The sequence below is a fragment of the Nylanderia fulva genome, unplaced genomic scaffold, assembly GCF_048542155.1.
Source record: "Nylanderia fulva isolate GAGA-0341 unplaced genomic scaffold, ASM4854215v1 Scaffold15, whole genome shotgun sequence".
NCBI lineage: Eukaryota > Metazoa > Arthropoda > Insecta > Hymenoptera > Formicidae > Nylanderia > Nylanderia fulva.
The window spans coordinates 3109451-3132454 of NW_028189730.1; the positions used below are offsets into that span (position 1 = coordinate 3109451).

At 31.0% G+C, this 23004-nt stretch overlaps 4 protein-coding genes across 5 annotated transcripts; 3 read left to right on the forward strand and 1 right to left on the reverse strand.

The window, feature by feature from the left end:
- Nucleotides 1-1240: 1240 nt before the first annotated feature.
- LOC114939079 (chymotrypsinogen A) lies at nt 1241-3927 on the reverse strand. Of its 2 annotated transcripts, none has more exons than XM_085480532.1 (5): nt 3599-3799; nt 3073-3343; nt 2706-2851; nt 2360-2631; nt 1241-2005 (listed from the first exon to the last, which is right to left on the reverse strand). In XM_085480532.1, the coding sequence occupies exons 1-5, from the start codon at nt 3714-3716 to the stop codon at nt 1826-1828; spliced, it is 987 nt and encodes a 328-aa protein (XP_085336658.1). In that variant the 5' UTR covers nt 3717-3799; the 3' UTR covers nt 1241-1825. The 2 variants fall into 2 exon arrangements, with proteins under 2 accessions (XP_085336658.1, XP_029169146.2); XM_029313313.2 differs by having other exon boundaries at nt 1242-2005; nt 3073-3361; nt 3599-3927.
- PNPase (polyribonucleotide nucleotidyltransferase 1) lies at nt 1680-10499 on the forward strand. Its single transcript, XM_029313308.2, has 10 exons — nt 1680-2036; nt 2347-2673; nt 5127-5287; nt 5516-6020; nt 6843-7766; nt 7875-8048; nt 8398-8591; nt 8690-8850; nt 9457-9768; nt 9904-10499. Exons 4-10 carry the CDS (start codon nt 5854-5856, stop codon nt 10282-10284), a joined length of 2313 nt encoding a protein of 770 aa, XP_029169141.2. The 5' UTR covers nt 1680-2036; nt 2347-2673; nt 5127-5287; nt 5516-5853; the 3' UTR covers nt 10285-10499.
- A 3295-nt stretch (nt 10500-13794) lies between these two features.
- Nucleotides 13795-16728, forward strand: LOC114939077 (podocan). Its single transcript, XM_029313312.2, has 2 exons — nt 13795-13925; nt 14687-16728. Exon 2 carries the CDS (start codon nt 14687-14689, stop codon nt 16064-16066), a length of 1380 nt encoding a protein of 459 aa, XP_029169145.2. The 5' UTR covers nt 13795-13925; the 3' UTR covers nt 16067-16728.
- A 1630-nt stretch (nt 16729-18358) lies between these two features.
- LOC114939076 (uncharacterized) lies at nt 18359-22163 on the forward strand. Its single transcript, XM_029313311.2, is given in 4 exon segments — nt 18359-18445; nt 19088-19878; nt 20556-21078; nt 21080-22163. Coding segments are annotated over 3 exon segments (1575 nt in total). The 5' UTR covers nt 18359-18445; the 3' UTR covers nt 21341-22163.
- Nucleotides 22164-23004: the final 841 nt, after the last annotated feature.

Genomic DNA, 23004 nt, shown 5'->3' on the forward strand with positions numbered 1-23004 from the left:
AATAAAGGATATTTCGAGGATCCATCAAAGATATTTCATTACAATAATAATCACGTAAAACTAAAGTGAATATATATTTTCTGAAGAAATATCTTTAAAAATCTATCATTAATTTTAATGTACTATTAAATTAAAGATGTGGATGAATAATTACAAAATATTGTTACGTTTTTACGACAGGTGCATGATATAAAAGGATTAATTTCGGGAATCATTGGAGATGACGCTCTCTCGCGGAGGTCTTCGGAATCCAACTTTAGCGCGCTGTGGAAGATGTATATTTGCTTTGTGAGCATCGGAACACCTACGTACGCAATTGTATTCGCGAAATGCCGCTTGCACGAATTATATATGTACCTGTAATTAATAATTAAGGCTAATTAAGGCTTCGCCCGATGACACAGTATGTCGCGTGCGCCCTTCGTGTACGAATCGATATCTCTAGCGTCATCATTTATGGCAGAAACGCTTCGCATTATTATTAAACAACATTGCGTTCCATCTAATGGAACATGATCGTATTGTGACTCATCATTTCTTTTCTTCCGATAAAACCGACCCGATCCATAACGGAATAGAATTTTTATAAGAATTAAGTGGATATCACAGCAAGTAGATACGTATCTTTATAATTCGCAGGAATTTTATTGCATTTTTGAACGTGATGTGTTTTGAATATATATATATATATAGGAATGTCTTCTCCTTCGATGTAATTTATCAAGGATTTAAAGCGTCTCGCGTCTTTTCCGGCTGAATAAACAACCGTGAAAGTTTTAACTGACCGCGACCAACGTCCCGGAAAAGGAACATCTTTACAAGCCCCGGGACCTATCATCCTGTTTATTTTGATTCCGACGTTTACTCAACCGGATCATTTACAAAACGGCCGTAATTATTGTCTGGTCATATTTGCAGAAAATATTATATGAACAAAACGATTATTGCGAGTAACTATATGTATGAGGAGCGTGTATACGTCGGTATCAGTACCAATATCTTCGGCTTTCTATCTGTGTTTATTATCTACAATGTCAGATTCATGTGGACGAGGGAGGGGAATATGACCTACATGAATTTAATTATAATAGTTTTCATCCTTATTCTTATTTCTCTCTTTCTTCCATCTGTCCTCCGTCATGCATTTTTTAGTTAATATTTATTTATTTTTTCCCCTTTTCTCTCACATCGTTAATTAAAATTTATTATTTTATTAAACATACATACATATATATATATATATATATAATAAAATTATAATAAACAAAAAAACTGTACAACATAAAATATGACGCACCAAAATAAAAATTAAATCACTATAATATATCTTAACAAAGTATTGTATTTACATAAAAAGAAAAAATATTTTAACTATGAGAGCCGAATAGAAAAATATCGGTACTTTTTGTTTGAAACAAAATTCTATTCCATGTGTGTACAAACTCAGTTTGGATGTTCCACTTCGAAAATAAAGTAGAATTATACTTGTACTTCACCTTTATGACGTGAAGTGGGACATCAAATTCGAAGGTCAATTAGATTGGCATATTTGGAACGCAAAGAATTAAGCTACGGTACAATAGAACAGATGTTAAACGTAAAATTAGAATAAATATATATATATATATATATATATATATATATATATAACTGATATATTCTCCAGAGCGTTAAAATTTCAAATCAGCTTACTGTACAATATACAACAACGCATGAACACACGCGGATTATATGCATTATATACAAATAAGAATTGTATGTATAACTGTACACTAACATATTTACAATGTGTTTTGATATTTACAAATGTATTTGCCACCGCGTATTATATATCGTCGTCATTGTTCGCACTGATAGTCTTGTTAATCCAGTTCAAGTAATGCTGTATCTCGGTATATACATCCGGATAACCCGGTCTGGCACATCCGGAGCCGAAGGACGTGACACCAACCAGTTGCCAGGCGCCATCGGAGCGACGACACTGCAAAGGTCCTCCGGAATCACCCTGAAGATTAGAATAGACAGAGAAATTACAAGTAATATATTGTACATAATTACAATATTATACATAATAATATATATTTATATGTATTATATAAATTTTTTAAATTCATTATTAGTTAAATTTTATATATAATACAATTTATATATAATTAATAATGATTAACTAAATAAATTTACACACTAGATAATATTGATATTTAATATTAAATATTAATATTAATATAATATTATATATATAATATTCAATATTAATAATATTAAATATTAATATAATATTAAATATTTATATATTGTAGTATTTAGAAATAAGGGGAATCTTCTTATTTGCGAATTAACTTTCAGAAAAGGTGCTCACCACGCAGCTTCCGGAGGAACCATCGGTGTGACCGGCGCATAGATGACCCTTCCTGATGGGCACCGTGGTGGCGTAGGCTTGGAGACACTCTTTGAGATTCAGAAGAGGTACGCTGGCTTCCAGAAGGGCGGTGGAGAGCGAGGGCGAGGGTCCGTATCGGCCCCAGCCGGAGGTCACGCAGTGACCTTTGCCGATGAACTGACCGGGACCAGGAAGACAGATGGTGCGAACGAACTTGGACAGAGGTGCCGGCCTGGCGAGCTTCATTAGAGCTACAACGACGAGATTCGGGATTTTAGGGAAGCTTATTGAAGGTATTGAATTTGAAGAAATGCCGAGCACTCACCTATGTCGTGCACGTAATTATTGAACCGCTCGTGAAGGATCACCTTCTCGACGGGCAAACGGGCGGATCCGCGTCCCCCGGAGTCTAGTTCCCATTCGCCGACCACAGCCGTCCATAGCGCGCCGATGGGCAAATTAAACAGCTCGCTGAAGTAAACACCCATTTGAGTATACGAAGCATGAGGTTAATAACTGGAATAAGCGTCCACTTGAGAGTTACTTAAGGATAACATCGAGGAGTTTGATGAAGATTAAAAAAAAAAATACTTCTCTCGAGTAAGAGAATTATCTAAATTTTAGGGAAAAAATCACACGAATTGAAGCAACCACACGATTCTAAAGCTTTTCCGCGAGGAAGCAGGACTCACTTGTGAACGCAGTGGGCGGCGGTGATCACCCATTTGGGATCGATCAGGACACCCCCGCACCAGTGGCCGATGAAGCCTAGTTTCGGATGCAACAGCTGAAGGGACACCTGCCAGGGCCACGCGCCCTTCCTGCTGGGTTTGCCGTTGAAGATGCGACCGGTGGTCGTCGTAGTGGCGGTGGCGGTGATCGTCGACGAGGGCGAGACGTCGTCCTTCAATAACAATCCTTGGATCTTCGACGAGATGATCGAGCGAGGCTGCCTCTGCGACGCTGCCGGGCATCCGCATTCTATTATCCAAAGTCATCCTTGTATTTTTTATCATCTTCACGAATCTTTATAATCTATACAGCTGATGTCCGTAGATACGTTATTTTGACGTTCAATGACGTCAGTTGCTACTTGTGCGTGTTTAAAAGTCTAATACCGACTCGTAAACTCGAAAAATCGAGGATTAAGCGAGATCTGGACTGAAAAAATGAAGATAAAAAAAACGCGATAAAAAGTTTGTAACGAGAGGTACTCACTCGAGTGATTCTCTCCGACGATCCTCATCATGACGCACTGGGCCTCCGCCAGGACGAGCACCAGCAGGACAAGCAGATCGCCGCGAAGATGGCACATCGCCAGGGAAATCGAGAACATCCAGAGCCGGATAGCTTACGATTTATGGATCCGCATAGCCCGACTGGCTTCGGCGACGCCGATCGATCCTCGAGTAGGATTAGCGCGAGCGGAGATCCTTCGGCGCGAAGCGATCTCGAAGAAAGTGATCGTCGAGCGACGCGAGAGGGGGGAAAGCGAGCGATCATGTAGTCCAGCAGATGCTGAGGAACGTGACGAGGTGATCCCAAAATCGATCGTCATCGTTTACAGAAAGGAAGATCCAATCCGGTCTAAAGAAAGAGACGCGTCCCCTGGAAGAGAAGAAGAAGACGATGCTGAAGAGAAGATATAATGCTGATGAAAAGAAGATATGGGACTTTCTATTCTTCGAGATGCAATTTAATTATTTTTTTTTTTTTTGTATTCTCTGAAATTGGGTTCTCCAAGGGCTCTTTGAAGCTTCCTTTGAATCTCCTATCGGATCGATCAGGCGAGATGAGGCGAGATTTCCCTCTCGTGGATGCTGAAGTGGAAATCGATCGAAGCGAGTCCCTGCAACGTGTGTCTCTCGGCGGCAAAAAATTGACGGAGCGAATCGAATAAAAAGGGAGAAGACGAAGAGGAGCTTTCTCTCGCTTCGGACAAAGTTTTCGCGGGATTACTCCGAATTCGGGGGGACTTTCTTCCTTGGTCGAGGAATGTCCGTCAGTCAGCGAGAAGTCGGGCGCGATTGTAATTAACGATCAGAGATTGATCGTGGAAAGAAACCGAGGGCAATGCGAGTCTCCGTATCTCTCTTTCTCCTTCGCTCGTTTACTATATACTCGAACGAGGTGACGACTTTCGAGAGCGAATCACCTCTACTCGCGCGAGAGAAACGCGGTCGATATAATGATATAATCGCCACCGACGATAATCCTCTGTTCCGATTCACGTTTGTCGGATCGCCAAGGTATTTCGCGCCTATGAAGGACTCATAAACGTGTTAATTGAAAATTTCTAAACGTGTTCTAATGAGATTTCAAGGACATCCGATTCGTAATTATACAGGGTGTTTCGAAAACTGTGTCGGATATTTTAAGGGCGTATTCTAGGGGTCAGAATAAAAAGAAAAGGTCCTATAAACATACTTTCTTTCCGAGTGATAGCCCCTTAAAGTTGGAAGAAAAAGTCTCCCTTAAAATGTCTGATATAGTTTTAGAAACATCCTGTATATATCTTCATGGATGGACAGACGGTATTTATCGTTAGATTTTTCGATTATCTGAAACATAGAAAATAATTATAATATTATGTTATAATGAAAGAAATTATAATAATTAATAGAAGATACATCTTGATGATTTGTCTAGGAATATAAGAATGATCAGTTTTGAATTTATTTAATGAACAGAAAATTATAAATTATGTATTCGCAATTATTAATATATATATGAAATATGTTTGCAGAATCTTGTTTTATTACGTGGATCTTCAAGTATCACACGCTGTTACAAACGAGAAGAGATTCACGTCGTGCATCTCACCTTGTGCGGAATGAGAAAGTGAAACTGCATTTACCGTCGTAGAAGGAGAGGAAGAGTCGTTTCCGTTGCCTGCTATTTGCCTGCGTGAGTGAAAAATCACGAGATTCTTTCCTTCTTCGGAGCCGAGAGAAGACTCATCCCTTCCCCTTCGTAATCTCGTTTGAATCTCATTATCATCTTCGTCAACATCATCATCATCATCAACATCAACATCTTCATCTTCTTCATCATCATCATCATCATCATCATCATCATCATCATCACCATCATCTTCATCATCATCATCATTATCAACATCATCATCTTCTTCAGAAATTTTCGGGAAGCGATCGAGATGAGGGAAGAAATGTGAAAGAAAGAGAAAAGAACGAAAGAAGAGAAGATGCGAGATTTCTAAAAAGAGAAGAAGAGATTTGAATTTCTTATAAATAACACGTAGAAGCAAAGTCATGATGATGAACAAACTATGTGCATCACTTAGTGAAAGCAGAGGAGAATCGTCCCCGATTTAGGCGCACTTGAGTTCGAGTCTCTGCTAAGTTTACCGACACTTTTTTTTAGTGTAGACTAGAACCAAAATTACAGTCTCTTATCCTGCGAGTGTTCTTGAATAAGCGATCGTCCGCTATTCCCTCAGTGTACCGCCAAAAATGATGGTGTCAACGAGAATTTTTAGGTTACTCAGATATCACAAGCCAGTGCTTTTGGCTGGCAAAAATTTCTGCAAAAATGGAAACACGTCCTACGTTAAGTTTATTAACGCCAGGAGGGCGAGTCACACGAATGCCGGCACCGAAGTCATCACGTTGTCTGATGGGTGAGAATATAATCACATGTGCATCTTCTATCCTAACCTGAATCTTATTGTGGTTTCTTTTTAAGAATTATATATATTTTTCATATTTTTAATTTATAAAATTCATATCTGTTTAAAACAAAATGTAAATTTGCATGGAAATGTGATTATGAAAAATCCAATATATTTTCATCATTTTTACTTGTACAAGTATCTTATAGTGTTCTTACTGTATTATATATATTTTTAAAGATAAAGTACTATGTTTGATCAATCTTATTTTTTTTCTTGAAAATGTCAAAGAATGTTTCTTAAAATTCTCCTGAGTTGCGATCTAATTTAAGGAAGCTTTATATTACTTGTACAAGTGTTTTATATAAGGCGTTCCATTCTTACTATATTCCTAATAATAAAATAAAATCTTAATATTAAAATAAAATGTTTGATCAATCTTATTTTTTTCTTGAAAATTTTGGAGAGTATTTCTTAAAATTCTTGAGTTGTCAACATTTCGATCTAATTGAAGAAAGCTTTATATTACTTGTACACGTATCTTATATAAGGCGTTCCATTCTTACTATATTTTTAATAATAAAATAAAATTTTAACATTAAAATAAAATGTTTGATCAACTTGATTTTTTCTTAAAAATTTTGAAGAGCATTCTTAAAATTCTTCTAATTCAAGAAAGTTATATATTAGAATTAATTATGCTTCTAATAATAACTTGTAATATAACTTATTAGAAAAGAAATTAATTACAAGTTATCCCAAGAACAATACAATAGAAAAACACATATTATATGTATCTTCGAAGGAATTAATAATTTTTTCTATTTCCAGCAAACAGCTCAGCCTGTCTACAGGCAAATATGCACGTTTCGCAGACGGCAGCGCAATCGTGTCATTGGGTGACACCTCCGTTATGGTCACAGCGGTTTGCAAGCATCATTCATCCAACTCCTCGTTCCTCCCACTCGTCGTGGACTACAGACAGAAGGCAGCGGCAGCCGGTCGCATACCTACGAATTTTTTACGGAGAGAACTTGGGCCCACCGAGAGCGAGATTCTCACGAGCAGAGTCATCGATCGCTCAATAAGGCCGTTGTTTCCAGAGGGATTCCACTTCGACACCCAGATTATGTGCAACATGCTGGCCGTCGACGGCATAAACGATCCTGACGTGATTGCCATTAATGGAGCCTCTGCGGCTCTCAGCGTCTCCGATATTCCTTGGAACGGTCCTGTGGGTGCGATCAGAATCGGATTGATCGACAATGATTTTATAATCAACCCCACGAGACGTCAAATTCAAGATAGTATATTAAATCTGATTATCACCGCAACCAAGCATAATTCGATTGTCATGTTAGAGGGTTCGGCCAATGAGATACTGGAGCAGGATCTGAAGAAGGCGATAAAGTTCGGCGTGAAAGAATGCCAGAATATTGTAAACGCGATAGCGAACTTGCAGAAGTTATACGGCAAAACGAAAAGGAAGCTCGAAACTAACGAGCAATCGCAAACCGATGAGGATCTGAGTAGTTTTGTGAAGCAATTTGCAGAGACTAAATTGCGAGATATATTTTCAGATCACACGCATGATAAGATTTCTAGGGACAATGCGATTAACGATTTAAGAAATAATGTTCTTGAAGCGGTGAAGGAATCTGGTAATGCAGATTATGAGGTTCAAGTAGCGGAAAGAATTTTTGCCAAGATTACCAAAGACATTTTCAGGACACTGATCTTAGAGACGGATGTCAGGTAATCTTCATTATAAAATATCGTGCAAAATATTGATTAAATATGAAATATTGCCTCTATCTTGAGCCTTAAATCATTCAAATGTTTAAAATATTCAACAATTTGCAGATGTGACGGTCGCCTAATGGAAGGTATACGCGACATATCCTGTCAGGTAGACCTTTTTAACCCTCTTCATGGCTCGGCTGTGTTACAACGGGGACAGACCCAGGTCATGTGTACTGTGACTCTGGATTCTTTGGAAAGTGCGCTCAAGATGGACGCCATGTCAATGTTAATTAGGTATATAGTGGTTTTTTTCTACCAGTTCTTTCGATGACAAAAATACCGACGAAAATTGATCGAGTCAATCTAAAGATACACTTTAAAAAAAATTGATTAACTTGAGTAAACCTTTCAACTAAATATTATTTTGTTAATTCATCATATAAATATATTTAAATTAAATGTAACACATTAAATCTAACAAAACGTATATTTAACTTAAATACTGATATATGTTCAATTAACAAAATAGTAATTTAGTTGAAAGGTTTAGCCAAGTTAACAAATTTTTTTTTACAATGTATAAAAAAGGCCTTAACTTGAGGAAGAAAAGCAAATGTTTGAAATTGAATTTATTTCTCGGCAGTGGCGTGAAGGAAAAGAATTTCTTTCTCCATTACGAATTTCCGCCCTATGCGACTAATGAAACGGGATACGTAGGTCGGGTAAATCGCCGGGAATTGGGTCATGGCGCTTTGGCGGAGAAAGCTCTGCGGCCGATTCTTCCAAAGGATTATCCCTTCACCATAAGACTGACTAGCGAGGTTTTGGAATCAAACGGTGAGGAGACATTAAAGCTAATTCAAGTTTGCTTTTATATAACGCAATAAGGAACGAAAATTTCCCCGAAATTAATCCGTATTGTCTTGTAAAAACAGGTTCTTCTTCAATGGCTACCGTTTGCGGCGGAAGTTTAGCACTGCTCGATGCAGGCGTTCCTATCTCTTCGTCAGCAGCAGGTGTGGCCATTGGCCTTGTGACTAAGCCCAATGAAACCAACATGGATATCGACCAATATAAGATACTGACGGATATATTGGTAAGTGTTTGGAACATCGGATCATTTTAGTTAAATAGATTGGAAGTTATTGATGTACATTTTATATTTACGTTTCAAATCAGATTAGTAATTTGATGAATTTTGATTGATAATCAGTGTTGTGCTTAGATGATTTTAAAAAATTAGCTAGATAAAGGTGAAATAAAAATATGTAAATTCATCTTAGATAAGATGAAGATGATTTTGTTTTAAATATATCTAGATAAAAGATAAATTATATGGCGATTCATCTAGATAATAATTTTTAAGACTGCTTATGTAAACACAGTTATAAAAAAATGTAAATTGCAAAAAGGATATAAAACATATATGTATTCATATTTTTATTTATAAATTTGGATCGTTTAAGTTCTACTATTTAAATATTTTTATGTGCTATGATTCTAAACCAAAATTATTTGAAAATTATTCTAGATAATTGAGTAAAGATAATGCTTTTTTTCATCTAAGATATGCAGATATAGATAATATATATTTTTATTATCTATATAAAGATAAGATGACGTCAAAATTTCATCTAGATGATCATCTATATAATTTTAGATAACAGCAAACACGGTTGATAATCAATTTTCTATTTGCTAGGGAATCGAAGATTATTTCGGAGATATGGATTTTAAAATAGCAGGCACCAAGCGAGGGTTCACCGCGTTGCAGGCCGATGTAAAGATACCAGGAGTTCCTTTAAAAATCATAATGGAGTGTATCCAACAAGCGACAGTCGCTAAATGGGATATCATTAAAATCATGAACGAGGTGATACGAGCACCGCAACAACATAAAAAGGACAAAATGCCTGTGGTCGACAGCTTGGAGGTTCCTATTCATCAAAGAGGAAAGTTTCTCGGAATCGGCGGGATGAATTTAAAGAAGATATTCTTGGAAACCGGAGTGCAAGTAAGATCATTTTTTATGAAATTCTTGAAAAGAAGCACCAAAACTTTCCTAATATTATGAAATCTAAACTAAATTGTTTGTCGCCGTTTTTATTTAGCTTTGAAATATACTGATACTTTCAATACTGCTTTTCAGATATTTCCGCACGACGAAAACACGTACTCTATATTTGCGCCAAACGAAGACGCCATGAATGAAGCTAAGGAAATGATAGAAAATATTCTGCAGAAGGATCGCGAGCCGACCTTGGAATTCGGTTCCATTTATACTGCGAAAATAGTAGAGATACGGGAAATTGGAGTCATGGTGACGCTGTACAACAACATGGTGCCAGTATTGTTGCCCAATTCCCAATTGGACCAACGCAAGATCCATCATCCCAGTGTTCTGGCACTCGAAGTTGGCCAAGAGATACAAGTCAAGTACTTTGGACGAGACCCGGTGTCCGGACAAATTAGGATATCGCGCAAAGTGCTCCAGGAACCGATCACTATCTCGAAAACTCTTCATCGATAATAAAATATGATAGAATATGTGAGACGTGTGTTGTATAAATGATCAAGTTTCAAATTGAGACATTGCGAGATGCTCTGCATATTTTCCCGGTTAAAAGGTGCATGTTTTTTGCAGATTCCAACTGTATATATACATATAGATGTATATATTTGTTGAATACATTTTTGTATGGCGTCGTTGTTAAGAATAGAGACATTTGCGATTATTAAATACAATCGAGATTGGTTTTCTATTTACCCTAATTCTTTATCGTTATCGATGCAATTTATTTAACATACTTTCGTAGGATTTAGAAGTGTAGATTTGGTCAAATATGAATATGAGAAGTTTTTTTATTAATAATATATATATTATATTTTTTATTAATAATATACGCGCGAAATGTACTCTGTAAATTGAAGCGGGAAAAAAGAAAGATAAAAAGAAAAGAGAAGTATTTCTCAATTGAAAAGTTATTTTTGAACATTTTTTCGGGAAACATTTTGTATGAGAAGATTTTATTTTTTTTCAAATAAAATTATTGCGTTTGTATCGCAATTTACAAGATATATAATTATAGCATTATACTAATATTGATAAATGAACAAAATTTTTTAAAATTAGAATGAAAAAGAATAATAAATGTTTTGTATATACATTATTAGATAAAAGACATATCATATTCGGAAATCGCGTAGTGCATTAAAAATGGGGGATAACTTGTTTCATTATTTGCTATCTTTTCCTCCTAAATAGCAAAGCGGAAATGAAGTGTATAACGAGAATAGATAAGTTTTAGGATGATAAGTTATAATTAAGCCATTGATAACAATAATTTCATAAAAATGGAATCAGAAAAATTGAAAAAATCTATTTTATAAATAGAAAAAGAGAGGGAAAGAGAAGAAACTTTAAATTGAAATTAAGTAAAACTGAATAACAAATTATAATATAAATATGAAATAATAATAAAATAATTATAGTATTTTTTAATATATTTATCATTTTTTGAAAAGTGGCAAGTTTTTTAAATTTATTTAAAGTGTATAGAATTTCGTAAATTATCACATTGAAATTTCTCGCACATCGTAGACTTCTCTATATAGACTTTAAATTAAAAAAATTCTAAAAAGAAGGATTTATTACCAATCTTGAAAGATATCACGTTAAAAAATGTTGAGATTGCAGATTATATTCGATACGTAATGACGTAATATGCCATTTCTTTGAAGAGATTTAATAAATATAATGTGATTATATAATAAAATTATATAATAAAATTATTAAATATAAATAATTAAATATTAAATATAATTATTAAATAATGTATAATTATATAGTTTATATTTGATAATTTCATTATAATATTTATTATATCAAATAAGTATTTATTTAATAATATTCGACAACTGAAATATATTTCTCTATGATAATTCCCGATTAATTATTTTTCTGATCACCATGTAATTACAATTACATATATGTCATCTCACTGAAGAAACAAATGAATGTGATTTGACAACTTATATATTTCATTTTACGTCTCTTTACTCTCTGCAATTATCCTCGATCATTTTTCTGATCGCCGGAATGCTCGATAGGGCGGCTTGTTTATTTTATCGTTACATATGTAAGCGGAGCTCTACATTCACGCTTGGTATTGTAATTAGTGCGGTGTTCTTCGAAAGAGCCTACGATGAAGCTTGTGAATACATATTCGAAACCGTGAACAGAGGAGTACGTAGACATATGTTGTGTTAGAGAAAGTACAGAAATATTTATTAAAATTAATAAATTTATTTTATTTATTTATTTTTTAAATTTATATTTAATTAATTAATTAAATAAATTAATTATTAAATTTATTTAATTCATTAATTAAATTTATTTATTAATTTGTAAAATTATTTTCTTATATATTTATAAATTATTAGCGTTAAAGAATCGATGCGAAATCAATTTTTGTTTATTTGTTACAGAGACTTTGGAAGCACATAAAGCATCGATACGAATAAAATTCAATGACGGAAACCACAAGCTTCCAGCAACAATAACGAAAATCGTTAAGAACGCATGTAAACTCACAAAGCTTGGATGTTACCACTTCTCTCTTCCCCGAGAATTTTAATATAAATTTATCAATATATATATTTTAAATATATTTAATATATATATTTCAAAGATGTTCGATAATAAATTTCACATATATATTTAAAATGAAATTCGAATTTAATAATATAGGATTACGTTACAGATCGATAAGTCGGATATTTGGTTCACGAGAGACGACGCAGCTTCATCTCTTTTCTCCGGCACGAAGCGATCATCGGCTTCAGGGACTCGTCTCAACAATCCTCTGATTACTCGTCTCAATCTCGACGAACGTGACGAGAACATCGTAAACCGCGTTTTCAAACTTCCTAATTAGCTTTTTCCTCCCGACGAGAACTTGGTTAATTCAATTGATTACTTGAATTTCACGAAACGTTAAAGTATCTTTTTCATTATTTCAAATATTACTTATTTTTTTATTATCTTAATTTAAATGCTCAATTTAAATTTCGTAATAAGGAAATTAGCTGATAACCCATACAGCACAAAATATTTTTAAAATCTTTTAAAAATATTTCTTCAAAGATAAAATAATTCTCGAAAATAATTTTAAAATGTTTCTATGTCCGATTTTTCATGTTTAAAAAATATTCTCAGAAATAATAAATGTATAGATTTAAGTTGATATTTCAAAAATATGTATTAAAGATTTAAGAAAATATTATCTGAGCGATAAAAAGAAGAACATTTTTAAAAATATTTTTAAAAGTTTTTAAAAATATTATAAAAAATGTTATCACAAAAAATTTTCAAATTTTAAAATATTCCTACAACTATTTTAAAATGTTTTTATGCAATATTTTTATAAAAATGCTTAAAAATATTTTTTGAAAATATTCATAATATTTTATGCTGTATGGGAAACTAACGCGCGAATATTTGTATTAATTATTACATAATAATTGTTGTTCATTAATGCATGAAAACAATTAATAACTTAATTTAATGAAAGATGGATGAAAGATGGAATAAAAGATGTAAAATGAAAATAGAATTAATACAAATTCATGAAAACAGCACAAAAATTTCGTGGTTTTCATACAATATAAAAAAAAATAATTTTCAGAAAGGAAAAAGCAATATTTGAAATATTAAATAGTTTAAATAAAATTTTAATTAATTATAATTTTTTAAAAATTAATATACTTTAATATAATAATTCAATTATTAATTTGTGTTAATTATTCATGATCCAGTAGGATAAATATCTCGTGTAAATATTTTCATTTCTCTTTGTTTTAAATATATGTACATATATCTATTTCTTTTTGCTCATCTTTGATTATTAGTTCACTTGTTATTTATATAAATTTGTTATTTATATATCGGCTTTAACATTGATATTGCCACACAACCGGATGTTCTAGAAATATGAGATAAGCAATGCTGATTTCTAATACCATGGAACAGTATAAATACAAGCTGCAATTCCGTAGAACAGTCTTTAGTGAAAAGACAACTCAAGTAGATTTGAAACAATAGTATTTTCTAAACAAATCCAAATTGAAAATTGAAAATTGAGCGAGTTTTTGGAAAAATTTAAATCCAAGGTAAGTTACATTTCCATTATTTTTCTTGTAAAAATTTATGCAATATATTTTATATGTATTTTACATGTTTCAACATTATAAGAGAATATATAAGAATATAATATTTCTATTTACTTTCTCCATTATGCTGATTATTTTATGGTTTTTATTATTATACTATAATTAAATCGAGAAAATATTAAATCAATATATTTAAGATTTTTCTGTAACGTAACAATTTTCGCTATACTTTTTATTATTACAATAATTTTTATCATAATTATAATTACTCAGAATTATTGATGCTAATTGTAGCATTATTTTAACATTTTCTTTTTTTATAGAAAATGTTTATAATAAAATTTTTTTTATTCATAAGGAGTGAACAAATTTAAAATGTGAAAATTCTTGATCAGTTACTATAGAAATTTTTTGATTGTTGTAATTATTTATCTAAGGCTACATCATATTTTTGTGGTAATTTTAAATGCAGTTTAACTTTCAAACAGTGAAAAGGGATTTTAGCAAATGCTGGTTCAAATGTTAAACGTGTGAAAAAAATTGATTTGACTAGCAAATTATATATATATATATATATATATATATATATATATAATATTATTATTATATATTATTATATATTGTACATTTTATATATTATATATTTTTTTATGTTAATTTTATTTGTTCTTTAATTCTTATTAATTTTTTTCCACATTATGATATATATTTAATAATTATATGTTATATAATATCAAATTATCTATTTATTTTTTTTGCAGATGAAGTTTGTAATATTACTTCTATTATTGATGACATTTGTTGTACAAAGTTATCAACAAGAAATATATTATAAGAATACTATCAGAACAGTGTCAATTGATTTCAGTCAACATGACAGAAACTATAATTTTAATTTTCTAAAAAACGAAAAGAAAAAATGCGGAAATATTGAACGTCTAAATTTGGACAATATGAATTTACAGCTTTTAAAAAATGACATTATTACAAGCAATAATATTCAACATATATCACTTCGAAACAATGATCTAAAAAATATTCACACCATTTTGGATCAAGTTCCGAATTTATCGTGTTTAAACTTATCCAGAAATAAGTTTGACATCTATAATAGAAATTACATTCGACACCCGAATCTAAAAACATTGGATTTAAGTTACCAAAAAACGTCGCAAAATCTATATTATTACACCTCATCGGAAGCAAAAGATCTCGAAGCAGAAACCAATGAAATTTATAAATACATAATTTTTGACAGCACCGGCATGAGTTTACCAAATCTGCAGTATTTGGATTTAAGCGGGAACGAAATATCCGCTTTACTGAACGATTTTAAGACATCTTTCCCAAAATTGGTGCAGCTTGATTTAAATAACATAAAGGCTCAAGAAATAGAACCAACGTTTTTCGAAAAAATACCAAAATCTTTGCGGGTCATCCACATGGAAAACAATCACCTGCACAATTTGACGATGTTAAACATGGCGGAAGTGTCCGCCTTGTATTTGGACGGAAACAGATATTTAAGAGTAATCAATGTCGCTTCGGAAAAATTGAAAATTCTATCGCTGTCAAACTGCACGAATTTAGTTCAAGGCCACGGAATATTTAACATACCCTATTTAGAACAATTGGATTTGTCTAATAATGATTTTACAACTGTATCTACTATTAGTTTCAAAGTATTTCCAGTGCTGAAAATTCTTCTTTTGGATTATAATAAACTAACGGATATTCCTTTATTAAACGACTTGCAGCAACTCAGTGAGTTATCATTGAGTTTTAACTTGATTAGATACATTCGTTCCGATATTTTCATGTATTTCACGTCATTAAAAAAATTGTCGTTGAGAGGCAACAAGATACAAGATATTGGACAAGGCTTTTCAGATTTGAACAATTTAGAATATTTAGACCTTTCGAATAATCAATTGAAAACTTTGCCTCACAATTGGGCAACGCGATTAATTAATTTACAATATTTGAATGTAAATTCGAATCTATTTGTAAATGTTGTAGATGTGGCTATAAATTCGATAGCCTCGTTGAAACATTTATCTGTGGTAAATAACACATTTACAAAAATAAGTTCCCTTGAATTATTACATTTGCCGGAATCAATTACCGTTTACATGGCATGAAATTAATAAAAACGATAAATAATATAAATATATTTTCAGTATTAATATCTAATATTGCATATATATGTATAATCTCTCTCATTTATATATATGTATATTTCTGCGCAGGAGAACTTAAGAATATTTAAGAATATATTAATGCGTTCTAGATTAGTGAAAATAATTTGCATATATATTGTCCCACGCAGCACAAAATATTTTAAAAATCTTTGAAAAGTATTTCTTAAAAGATAAAATAATTCTCGAAAATATTTTTAAAATGTTTCTATGTCCGCTTTTTCATGTTTAAAAAATATTTTTGAATATAGATTTAAACTAATATTTCAAAAATATGTATCAAATACTTAAGAAAATATTATCTCAGCGATAAAAAACATTTTTAAAAATATTTTTAAAAGTTTTTTAAAATATTCTAAAAAATGTTATCACAAAAAAATTTTTAAATCATTTTAAAATATTCCTAAAACAGTTTTAAAATGTTTTTATGCAATATTTTATAGAAATATTTTTTGAAAACATTCATAATATTTTGTGCTATATGGGGTACGCCGTATAAGTATTCTTAATTGCGACTCTGATTATCTTTGTAAGTACATCGCAAACTTATAATATTTGTATGTCATTCTTGTAATTAAAAATAAAAATTGTATTTTTTGTATGTATGTGATCGATTTATTTTTATTCGAACAGTAATTTTATATCAATATATATAATAATATAAATAATAATTTTACTTTTTTATATGTTATATAATTATGTAATTTAATTTTTTATATATCTTAGTGCACCAGGAAAAAGATATTCGAAACCTCTGTCGCTAGTTGATATATCGCGTCATATTTCTGCTATCTGCTGAATATGCTGCTGATGAATGTTAAAAAAAAAAGAATTTTTATTTTCAGACGTTATTTTAACTATCAAGAAAACGGATATTTGCGTAATAATTTTATTCATCACATATAAATCATTTTTCACTTTAATCGATATAAAAATATTTAAAAAAAAAAAAAAATTTTTTTTCATTTTTTATATAATTATTTAATCAAGTGAATCTAACTAAAAAAATATTGATCACCTAAATAATAATTTTTTTTTGAGATAATTTTTAAAATTGCTTTATGAATTCGAGATATATGTAAATAAATGATTGCTGTAACATTTTCAAATATTTTTACGAATATTCCAAGCTTCGGGTCTCGTTATATATCGCGCGAGATTCGCGATGCTGAAGGCTACTTATCGAGTCTTCTCAGAACGCATCTCGCCAAGCTTCTCACTAGATGCTGCAGATTATTTATATCATTAGTTGTCGACGGTTTATACTGCGATAACTGCGTAAGACTAGCCGTAAGAATGTATTACGTTCATGAGAAGTCCGGTGAAGTCCCCTGGCATGAGATAGGCTTTAACTGTATATATATATATGTTCAGAAGAGTACGATGATTGCTCTGATCTGATATAAAAGTATTAAATAAATTAAGCATCATATGTAATTTTCATCATTTCTTACGTTTTTTTACATATGTGTATATATATATTTTTTTTCTATATATATTTTATATATGTATATATACATATAATATTTTTAATTATATATAATTATATAATAATTAATTATAAATGTAATTTTCTTTGTTGCATAAATATCTCTTGAAATAAATTTATATATTTTTATTATACATTATATAAAAAAGAAACATAAAGAAGAATTACAAAATATGTTATTTTATTTAATGTACTGTATTAAAAGTAAGGTAAAATTATATTTATGTAATCTCGCTAGTAATTAATGTATCAAGTAAATCATGTTTTTAATATAAATTAATAAATAAAATTAATAAGTAATGTAATGTAAAATAATATCTTATTTCAATTTATATATAATAAAATTTAAATACTTAATTTTATACCTCTACAAGTGATATGCATATACTTTTTTAAAATTAATTTAATACAATTAGAATATATTGCACATTAAATATTTGCAGCCTCAGAAAAAAAATTATTATTTTTACTTTTAGAATATACTTAATTTTAAATTAAACTCTAAAGAGTGTGCAAATATATCTGGGTTACATTATATAATCAAATGTATTAACATTTGATCCAAATGCATTACATTTTTTTAAAAATAAATTAAAAATTTTTTTAAATTAATTAAATTCTCTCACAATGCGATGCAAATGCATACTTCAACTGGTGTGAGATACGTTACATAAACATATACTGTTATATGCGCGCGAAGATGAGACCCCATAAAGATCAGCGTCAGTATATAAGAAGATAAATTCGCTTGCTCGCGACAAAAGGTGTTGGACTGCTCGAGTGAATTGATCAGAAGAAACCTTCGACTTTAAGAAAAAAATAAATAGTAAATCGTAAGTGTTATAAATTTTTATACTTGCTTTATTTTATTCTCTATTATTAGACAAGAATATTACATTATATTTTAAATTAAACTTTGTATTTTTTAAGCAAGCTTTTTATAATTTTTTTTCGTACAACATAAGTTTGCTTTCACAATTCTTAATTATTTAATAGAGGAAGAGATTCATTCTCATTTAATACGATGAAATTAATTAGTCATATATTTTTATATTTGTAAAAAAATAATCTTGTAATATTTAAATATTCCTTTATGCTCGAATGTGGCTACAGTAAAATAATTTATAAATATTTAATAATCTTTGAGAATAAAAAAATTATATTTCGCAATTAAATATCACAATTTACTTATTTTATTTGTAACTATATTAAAATTCAAAAAAAGATATTTTTTGCTTTCTGTGTCTTACATTATGTCATTACAAAATTTATATTTGTATTTATTATTATCGTATGCAAGTGATTAAAGTATATGTCTTTAATTTACTTTAATTTTCCTTTATTTTATAAATCTTAATTTTGTTTATTATTTTAAATTATATATATATTTAATTTTATATTTAATATATTTTATATTTCAAATATCTTAATTTACACATTATATAATCTGATACGTTCGTTCTTAATTTTTTCAGATGGCGTTAGGCCCAAAAATCATCCTTTTCTTCGTCTTTGATGTATACTTATCGTTAGCAAAAACGGACCTTGATTTTTTCAAAGATCGTCACAAGAATGAAGAAAACTCATATACACCGAATAGGTCAGGATTTACCGTGTATCCGCCATCTCACCAAAATACAACGTCACCACCGACGCATTATCCTATCAAAAATCATCAACCAAATAATCAACAATCTTCAGAGGAACAAGACTTCATATATATACATTCACAACCGCCACCAGCAACTTTCTATTCGACCGACCTGTCATTCAGATTTACTAACGTCGGCCTTCAAAGAATCGGTCGGGATTTTATCACCAGTGACAGCATCATCAGCCTGAGTCTTGACAGCAATAACATAAGCGACATTTCGCCATTCGCCTTTCGCAGCATGCGGAATCTACGGCACTTGAACTTATCCAAAAACAGGATTCCGATACAGAAGTTGCTGGTGTTGCACGGAAACGACAAGTTGCAGACGCTAATCATCAACGATAACGACGGCAGTTACGATGATAGTTCCAATCCAGAATTTGTGATAGAACATGAGACCTTCACAAATCTGAAGCATCTGCATTTGTGTAACAATCGACTGCAGAATTTTAAGATGCCTTTTTATATAGCAACGCCCACCCTCAATCATTTGCATCTGTGCAACAACAGCATCAGTTCCACCAGTGCTGTCTTCGACAATATTCCGGCGACGTTGACCCATCTTAATCTGAATAAAAATCTAATCGATCGGGTCGAGCGGGAGAAACTCAGGTATTAACATTTTATTATATTTTTTTTCCCATTTCTAAAAGAGCATCTGTTCGAAAAATTAAAGTTTCTTTTAATAAAACATATATCTCTAAACAAAGATATTGTGATATTAGATATCGAGTTGTGTTTTTAACAAAAATATTTAATTTTCTTGATTTCTTGCCAATATTTTTCAATTTAATTTGAATCAAAATCACAAATTTTAATTTTCTAATTTTGTGTAGAATATATTCTCAAAAACAGTATATAAAGTGAACAGTAAAAAATCGAAAAATCGATATTATGCAAGAAAATGCTTTTATTATTACAGTAGCAAAAAAAATCATTCTTCTTTAGCCTTTCTCTTATAAAACAATTAAAAAGTAATAATATAAAATTAAATTATTAAAATAAAAGAAAAAGGTTTGAATTTATTCGTATTTTTTGTATATTACTCATGATTAACCTCCATCAGGAATAATAATGTTGATGATGATGATGATGTTGATGACGATGATAATGATGATGATATAACTAATAATAATATTAATAAATTAATCATTATTATTGCTATTTCTACTGTTTTCTTACTTTTGTTGGCACAACTGTGATTATTATCTATTATTATTTTTCCTGCTTCTATTAATTATTATTATTGCTTATTATTTCTTCTTCGTAATTCGAACAAATAATTGCAGGTATCTGCAGGATCTTTCTATGGACGACAACAAAATCATCCAAGTGTGCTTCGAGGATTGTGGAGAAGAGTCCATATCTCTGAAAGGCGCCGACAGAATGCAAAATCTGTCTCTATCGAGGAACCAGATCGCGGAGGTGACCCTCGACGCCTTCTACGATATGAGGTACCTGCTGAAGCTGGACCTGTCCGGCAACAGGATCGCCGATCTAGCCAAGGGCACTTTCAACAAGACCCTCTTCATAAACGAACTCTCCCTGGCTCACAACTTCCTCGCCGCGGTACCGGATGTCTGTCCGATGCAGCACCTGAAGAGCCTGAATCTGACCGGAAATCGCATCAGCGCCATCTTTCTCGACACCTTTTGCCGCCTGAAGAGACTCGAATTTCTATATCTGTCGGACAACACCTTAACGACGATCGAACCTCGGGCCTTCCACCTTGAAAGACTGACGCATCTGGACCTTTCCGGAAACCGACTCAAGCAACTTCCGGCACAATGGATATACGCGTGGCAGACGCAGTATATCCATCCTGGAATTGAATCTCGAGCGAAATAACTTCACCGACCTGGACGACATGTCGTTGAGGAACATCAACTCTTTGAGGAACGTTTACGTTGACAAAAATCCCATGCTGAAGTTGAGGGCGGAAGCGTTCGAGCTGCTTCCGGGACAGTTGACATTACACTTGAAGAACGTGCGAGTCGAGTGCGCACAGTGCCAATGCAAGGATGATGATGAACAGGACAATGATGATGAAGATAATGAAGATGATGACTATTAAAATTAATTAACCCTCCGTCAGCAGTCATTTCTTTTTACTAATCAGCAAACTGGATCTTTTAAGTTCATTCTTTATTATTTTATTATTATTATTATTATTATTATTATTATTATCATTATTTTTGTTCTAGACTTTTGAAAAATTAAAAAAATTATTTATTATCCCATGTAGCAGACTAACGTCATTAAACGTCAAAATGACGTCATTTTGACATTTGATGTCAGTCTGCTACCTGGGATGTTAATATCTCTATATATATCCACAATAGATTTTAAAGACAAATATTAAACTTAATTAATAGTTTATCCAAAGCGAAATTTAAACAATTTGGAAAAAATAAAAAATTGCTTGTACCTTAAAAGATTCAAATTCCTGATGGAGAATTAATCATAAGTAACATACAAAAAAATATGAGTTGTTTCGAGAATTTTTTTTCGATAATTTAAAACAGAATATGCTGCCTTCATATACATCATTAGTTTTTAATTGTTTTAAAAGAGAAAGGCTAAAGAATAATGATGATTCTTTTTTATTAATGTAATAATGAAAGCATTTTCTTGCAAAATATCGATTCTTCGATTTTTGACTGTTCAATTTAAATACTGTTTTTGAGAACATTCTATATAAAATTAAAAAATAAAATTCAAATTTATTATTTTAATTTAAATTAAATTTAAAAATATTGGTGACAAGCCAAGAAAATATTTTTATTGGTTGAAACCGCAATTGGATATCTACATAACATATTTTTTTAAAGATATATGTTTTATTAAAAGAACCTAACAGTATTTAATTGAAAATATGCTAAATAAGAACCAATGTTATAATTCTATCGTTTTAATCTTATTAAGATGTACTTTGAAAATCGCCTTTCATTATACTTAATTTTAATTAAGCATCATTATATATAGAATTTATATATTTGTGTTCGTAAATAATTTTAGAATATAAATAATTAGTTAAAGTTTTCAATATCATGATAATTGTTTAATTTAGATTAAGCTTCGTAGCGCTTAAATGCTTAAGAAATTATGACAAAGTACAGTGAATATTCCAGTTTATTATAAACAAATATAAGTACTTTGCTAATGCTTTATTACACGTATAATCATTTCATGTACGCATTATTTTTAGATTAATGCTCTTTAATAAACTTTTTTACATCATAAAATGTTCTTTTATACGCGCGTCATTATATTAATATAATATAGATTAGTTTATTTTATTTGTTTTTTTTTGCAATGTTCTTTTATTTAATTTCATAATTGCGTTTATATTAATAATTCTATATATAAATTTATATTTATGTAAAAATCTTCATACTTTGTTCTCTCTTTACATTATTATCAAAAGTCGTCTAAAAAATAATTGTTATTATAAAACCGACAACAACAATTTAATATCATGTTTTTTGACGTTTTTAAAAAATTATTAAAATTTCATGCTTACAAAGCGCTTGAAATTTTCCGATTTTAATTACCATATATATATATATATATATATATATATAGCGAATAATAGTAAAAACCGAGGAAACAAGTGGAGCACAAGAGCGATGTTGCAGCCGTTTAAAGCTCGCATCTTGTATGTATTCTCGCGAGCTCCGTTCTTTTCCATGACAGCGGTAAAATTTTTCGCTCCAAACGTTCTATATCTTCCCCTTT